The sequence below is a fragment of the Macaca mulatta genome, chromosome X, assembly GCF_049350105.2.
Source record: "Macaca mulatta isolate MMU2019108-1 chromosome X, T2T-MMU8v2.0, whole genome shotgun sequence".
NCBI classification, from domain to species: domain Eukaryota; kingdom Metazoa; phylum Chordata; class Mammalia; order Primates; family Cercopithecidae; genus Macaca; species Macaca mulatta.
The window spans coordinates 1,171,906-1,178,905 of NC_133426.1; the positions used below are offsets into that span (position 1 = coordinate 1,171,906).

The window sequence follows — 7,000 nt, forward strand, 5'->3', positions numbered from 1 at the left end:
CGCCAGGAACGTGGGCTGGCCACAGGGGCAGAGCGTGGCCCCACCTGCGTCCCATGGGCCCAGCCCCCATCTGCAGACCCCAGGCTGCCCCGTGGAGAGGTGCGGTCAGGCAGGAGGCCCTGTGTGTCCTCGGTTTATTGTTTTGCAGCAGGATGCCCAACACAGAACATACTTGCTAGTACTCGGCCGTGCAAAAACAGGGGCTAGCGCTGAAGTACAAATGGGAAACATGATTCTTTTGTTTTAAATAAATACTTAAAACACGACTCGGGTCCTACAAGCGTCTGGACTCTAGGTCTCAGTGTTGGAGTGCCTCGCCCATGGGCCCGCGGGGACGCCATGGTTCCCTCCCACCCCGTGATCAAGACATGGAATCGGGGGCCGACGACTGGATCGCGTCGCGCCCCTTCTCTACAGCCTTCCCCGGCCGCCGTCTACGGGCAGGGTCCGGCTGGGAAAAAGACAAATGGAATTTCTCGAAGGTTGATGGTCCGCACGGTTGAGGATTCTACGTGGTTCTCTTGGTTCCCTTGGTGTGTGTGGGGAGGAGGCCGCGGCCCTTAGATCACCTTCTTGAGCTCGTCGTACAGGACCAGCACAAAGGCACCCCCCATGCCCCGAAGGACGTTGGACCAGGCACCCTTGAAGAAGGCCTTGCCCCCCTCGTCTCTGAAGATCTTCCTCCAGCAGTCGACGGTGCCCGTGTACATGATGTCAGCTGCAACGACAGGGAGACGGTGAGACAGTGAGGGCCTCGCCGCCGAGCTCCTCGAGACACGGACGCCACCTGCACCCCTGAAGACGTTTTACAGAAGTAACACCCCGGACGCCTGAGCCACAGTTCTGATTATAGGAGGGAAACCCGAGGCTCTGGTGACCCCGTGCCCTGAGCTCAAGCCGTCCTCGTAAGCCACTGTCTCGAGGAGGGCTGGACACAGGGCTTCAGGCCCTGCCCTGGGCGTCCCCCATCTCCTCCCCTGGCGTCCACGCAGAGAGGGCAGGATCGAGGGTGTGGATGTGGGCGGAGGTTCTAGGAGGTGGGGATGCAGCAATTGCTGCCTGGACCATGAAACCCCCAAGATCAGAAGCCCATCATTCAGGAAACTCGTTCCGCACAGCCGGTTACTTTCTGACACACTGCTGCCTCCCACGCCCGGGACAGTGCCTCCTCTGATGGTTCCTGGCCTCCCACCGGCCCAGGCCAAGGAGCTCCTGGTTTCCCTTCCCACTAGCAAGGGTCTCCCGCCTCCCGAGCCCGCGCGGGTACCTCCTTTGCGCCCAGACTGCATCATCATCCGCCGCCGGACCGTGTCGAAGGGGTAGGAGACCACGCCGGCCACGGCCGTCACGGTCTGCGCGATCATCCAGCTCACCACGATGTGCGTGTTCTTGGGGTCGGGGAGCATGCCTGCGGGGGAACGGCACGTCACCTTCCAGCGCCTGCACGGCCACCGGAGACCAGGCTCAGCCTCCGCTGTGTGCTCACGGCCACCCGAGGTGGTGATGAGCTCTTCCAAGACCACCCGTGCCCCCTCCACGTGGCTGCTCGGTGCAAGCTGATGTTTACAACACCAAAGGTCGGGGCAGGGCCAGGAGGGGAAGAGGCCGCCGGCCACCTACCGGAGCCCAGCAAGACAGTTCCAGAGGCCGGGGTTAGGCCTGTTGGGGGAAAAGCGAGGGCCCTGACCTTCTAAAGGGTCACAGTTACGACGGGAGTTACATTGTGTCCTCAAAATCCACATGCTGACGTCCCACCCCCGGCACCAGGGCCTCAGAATGCAACTGTACTTGCATGTGAGGTCTCTGAAGAGGTGAGTAACAGTAAAGGGGGTCAGCAGGGTGGGCCCCATCCTATGAGCCTAGTGTCCTTGTAAGAGGAGATGAGGACACAGACACACACAGAGGGACGAGCCTGTGAGGACACAGGGAGAAGACGGCGTCTCCAAGCCCAGGAGAGAGGCCTCAGGAGGAAGCAGCCCTGCCCACACCTGGATCTCAGACGTCCAGTCTCCAGGACTGTGGGAGAATCAATGTCTGTTGTTTACAATCCACCCAGTCTATGGTATTCTGTGACAGCAGCCTGAGATGGACTAAGACACCTCATAAGAAGAGAAGATGAGGACACAGACACACATAGAGGAACAACCCTGTGAGGACACAGGGAGAAGACGGCGTCTCCAAGCCCAGGAGAGAGGCCTCAGGAGGAACCAGCCCTGCCCACACCTGGATCTCAGACGTCCAGCCTCCAGGACTGTGGGAGAATCAATGTCTGTTGTTTATAAGTCACCCAGTCTATGGTATTCTGTGACAGCAGCCTGAGATGGACTAAGACACCTCATAAGGAGAGAGGATGAGGACACAGACACACACAAAGGGACGACCCTGTGAGGACACAGGGAGAAGACGGCGTCTCCAAGCCCAGGAGAGAGGCCGCAGGAGGGACCAGCCCTGCCCACACCTGGATCTCAGACCTTCAGCCCAAGGGACCCCGAGGGAATGTCTGCGCATCGATCCCGTCTCTGGGACTTTGCGACGGCCGCCACACGTACCCTTGGCCGTATCGTACACGCCGAAGTAGGCGGCCCGGTAGATGATGATGCCCTGCACGGAGACGCTGAAGCCCTGGTACAGGCCCCGGATGCCGTCAGACTTGGTGATCTTCACCAGGCAGTCTCCCAGGCCCCGGAACTCGCGCTCTGTGCCTGACTTTCCCACGTCCGCGGCCAGGCGGGTTCTGGCGAAATCCAGGGGGTATACGAAGCAGAGGGAGGTGGCGCCGGCCGCACCGCCGGAGGCCAGGTTGCCCGCAAAGTACCTCCAGAACTGCGTGTGCTTGTCCACGCCCCCCAGGAAGATCTGCTTGTACTTATCCTTGAAGGCGAAGTTGAGGGCTTGAGTGGGGAAGTAGCGGATGACGTTGGCCAGGTTGCCTCTCCAGAACGACAGCACGCCCTGCTCCTTGGGGATACGGACGATGCAGTCCACGATGCCCTTGTACTGCTTGTCGGCGGCGATCTGCTTGCTGGCGTGCTGGACCTGGGGGACGCAGAGGGTGTCCAGACCAGACCCGGGGCCAACCACCCGAAACATCCCAGCTACAGAGTGATTTTTTTTGTTTTTTTTTTGGACACAAATCATTCTTTCTTGTTGCCCAAGCTGGAGTGCAATGGGGTGATCTCGGCTCACTGCAACCTCTGCCTCCTGCGTTCAAGCGATTCTCCTGCCTCAGCCTCCCAAGTTGCTGGGATTACAGGTGCCCACCACCATGCCTGCCTCATTTTGTTTATTTTTTTTTTTTTCGAGACGGAGTCTCGCTCTGTCGCCCAGGCTAGGGTGCAGTGGCCGGATCTCAGCTCACTGCAAGCTCCGCCTCCCGGGTTTACGCCATTCTCCTGCCTCAGCCTCCCGAGTAGCTGGGACTACAGGCGCCCACCACCACGCCTGGCTAGTTTTTTTTTGTATTTTTTAGTAGAGACGGGGTTTCACTGTGTTAGCCAGGATGGTCTCGATCTCCTGACCTCGTGATCCGCCCGTCTCGGCCTCCCAAAGTGCTGGGATTACAAGCTTGAGCCACCGTGCCCGGCCTCATTTTGTTTATTTTTAGTAGAGACGGGGTTTCACCGTGTTGGCCGGGTTGCTCTCGAACTCCTGACCGCAGGTGATCCGCCCGCCTTGGCCTCCCGAAGGTGGCATGGGCCACTGTACCCGGCCAGAGTGCATCATCTTGTTTAGGAAACTAGCTTGTGGGCATTACTGGTAAGTTGTCCTCATCTTTCTTTTTTAAAAAAAAGGTAGGGTCTCATGCTGTTACCCAGGTTGGAGTGTAGTGGTGCGATCTCACCTCACTGCAGCCTCCAACTCGTGGATTAGGCCATTCTCCCGCCTCAGTCTCCCGAGTATCCGGGTCTACAGGTGCACAACCATCAAGCCCCACTATCTTTAAAAATTACTTTGAGAGATGGAGTCTTACTACGGTGACCAAGCTGCTCTCAAACTCCTGAGCTCAGGTGATCCTCCCTGGGCCTCTCGAGCCGCTGGGACACCCCGCCCTGCTAAGTTCTAAAAAAAATATTAAGCCGGGCACCGTGGCTCACGCCTGTAATCCAGCATTTTGGGAGGCTGAGGTGGGTGGATCACGAGGTCAGGAGATTGAGACCGCTAAAACGGTAAAATCCCCGTCTCTACTAGAAATACAAACAATTAGCCAGGCGTGGTGGCAGACGTCTGTAGTCTCAGCTACTCGGGAGGCCGAGGCAGAAGAGTGATGTGAACCTGGAAGGCGGAGCTTGCAGTGAGCTGAGATGGCGCCACTGCACTCCAGCCTGGTGGACAGAGCAAGACCCCATCTCGAAAAAAAAAGAAAAATTTTTTTAAAGATGTGGGGGTCTTGCTACGTTGCCCTGGCTGGTCTCAAACTCCTGGAATACGCCACCCTGCTAAGTTTAAAATAATTATCTTAGAGGGCTGGTCTCAAACTGCTGAGCTCAAAAGCGATCCTCCCCAGGCCTCTCAACGCACTTGGACGCCCTTCTTCCTTCAGTTAAAATAATTTCTTTTTGAGGTGGGGTCTTGCTCTGTTGCCCCCCACTGCTCTCAAACTCCTGGCATCAAGCAATCCTCCTCAGGCCTCTCAGAAGCGCTGGGATCGCGGGCGTGACCTGTCCTTGCGGCCAAACCCATGCATTCCCATCACCGAGCTGGTCACTGGGAGTACAACGTGAACAAGGACGTGCTGGCAGCAGTGTTCCTAGGCATCATCTGCTTTCGATAACCCTCTCCCCAAAGACAAAAAAATGCATCGCTCTGGATCAGAATTACACAAATGAGCTATGAAGAGGGGGGTGAGAACCACCAGTAACCGTATCCTGGTTATTCCAGGACACCTGCGGGCAGGCTCGCTGCCCCGTGGGCCTTAGAATTGCCCTTCACGGTGGACGGGGCAAGAGCAGACACCGGCCAGGCGACCGCCGGCAAGGTTGGTCCCAGCCCGGAGGACCCGCAGGATTGAGTTCAAGGTCAAGGCCCGCCCGCCCGCTGCAAGGTGCATCCCTGGGCCTGGTCCGTCGCGCATGCGCCCTCAGGCCCGTGCCGCATCCCCGCCGCCGGCCGGGCCCAGTGCGCACGCGTGGACGTCGCCACGCCCTGCCGCAGCGGTCACGTGACGCTTGCCCCGGAAGCCGGCGGCGCTTGGACAAAGCCATCGCGGCCTTCCACTTCCGGCGCCCGCCTGCAGGGTTCCGCTGCCCGCGTCCCCTCCCGGCCCGGCCACTCGGTTCCCGTCCCCCCATCCCCGGAGCGGCCGCGCCCGCGTCCCCACCTGCAGCAGTAGCTTGACCCGCTCGATCGGAGCCACGGCCGTCTTGGAGATGGCGGCGGCGATGCCTCCGGCCAAAAAGTCCTTGGCGAAGGAGATGGCCTGTTCCGTCATGGTGGCGGGGCGGGCAGCGGAACGGGCGGACAGCCGGAGAGCGGGCGCGGAGAGTGAATGGAGGGCGTCGCTGGCTCAGCCCTGCCGCCGCCGGGACCGAAAGGACGGAGCGGCCACCGCGCAGCCGCTGAGGCGCCGACGCCACGCCCACTCTCCGCCCCCACGCCCCCTCGCGCCGCGCCCATTGGCTGCGCCGCCCGGCCACGACCCACCCCCGCCTGCGTGCCGCGCCCCCGAGGGCTGCCGGGAACCCCGCCGCGCCCCGCCCCGCTCTCCAGCGCACCGCGCCCATTGGCTGCGCTCCCCGGAGACGCCCCGCCCCGCACCCCGAGGTATGCCGGGAGTCAGGCTCCGCCCATGCGCCGTAGGGGCAGCGCGGGGGTGTTCCGCGGTAGCCTTGACCTTGTGAAGGTCACGCCGCTGCCGGTACCCGAGCGGGCTGGCGGGCGGCTGCGGAGTCAGGAGCCCACCCTGGTACTCGGGTCGCTCCGAGAGCGCCGCCCGCTTTCTCCCGGAGGCCGCGGCTACCCGGCCGGGATGCGCAACACGTGGTGCCCCGACCCCCGACCCTTGACCCTTGACCTCCAGGCGGCTCCGACCCCGTCACACTTTCCCGGGTCCCACTTCGGGAGACCCCGTTTCCTGCCGGAGTCTACCCGGGGGACCCCGCGCCGCCCTCCGCGCCCGTCCTGGGTCGGGGGAGGTCCCTGGGCCTCTGATCTCTGACCCCGCGGTGCCCTCTGCGCTCGGGCTGGGTGTGGGGGGGGTCCCTGGGCCTCCGACCTCTGACCCCGCACCGCTCTCCGCTCTCGGGCTGGGTGTGGGGGGGGGGGTCCCTGGGCCTCCGACCTCTGACCCCGCGGTGTCCTCTGCGCTCGGGCTCGGTGTGGGGGGGGGTCCCTGGGCCTCCGAACTCTGACCCCGCGGTGCCCTCCGCGCTCGGGCTGGGTGTGGGGGGGTCCCTGGGCCTCCGACCTCTGACCCCGCGGTGCCCTCTGCGCTCGGGCTGGGTGTGGGGGGGGTCCCTGGGCCTCCGACCTCTGACCCCGCGGTGCCCTCCGCGCACGGGCTGGGTGTGTGGGGGGGGGGGTCCCTGGGCCTCCGAACTCTGACCCCGCGGTGCCCTCTGCGCTCGGGCTCGGTGTAGGGGGGGGGGTCCCTGGGCCTCCGACCTCTGACCCCGCGGTGCCCTCCGCGCTCGGGCTGGGTGGGGGGGGGGGGATCCCTGGGCCTCCGACCTCTGACCCCGCGGTGCCCTCCGCGCTGGGGCTGGGGGTCCCTGGGCCGCGCCCACCCGCCCTGGGCTCCCCGATCTGCCAGTGTCCGTCGGGTTCGGGGGGCTGCGGCCGGGGTCGCCCTTCCCGGCCTCCCTGTCCGCCCTTCCTCCCTCCCTCCCTCCCTCCCGCCTTTTCTGCTTCCTCCGCCTCCTCCTCTCCCTTCCCGGCTCTCTCCCGCCCGCCCTTGGCCCCCCGTCTCCCTCCTTCCCCGCTTGCCTTTGAGTTTTGCTGCTTTCCCGCCTCCCTCCTTTTTCTCCCTCTTTCCGCCTCTCCCTTCCTTTCCCGCCCTGCCTTC

General features: G+C 62.9%; 1 protein-coding gene across 1 annotated transcript; it reads right to left on the reverse strand.

Moving 5' to 3' along the window:
* Positions 1-117: 117 nt before the first annotated feature.
* LOC719811 (ADP/ATP translocase 3) lies at positions 118-5,532 on the reverse strand. The gene is made up of 4 exons (XM_015126871.3): positions 5,318-5,532; positions 2,550-3,036; positions 1,268-1,408; positions 118-718 (listed from the first exon to the last, which is right to left on the reverse strand). Exons 1-4 carry the CDS (start codon positions 5,426-5,428, stop codon positions 561-563), a joined length of 897 nt encoding a protein of 298 aa, XP_014982357.1. The 5' UTR covers positions 5,429-5,532; the 3' UTR covers positions 118-560.
* Positions 5,533-7,000: the final 1,468 nt, after the last annotated feature.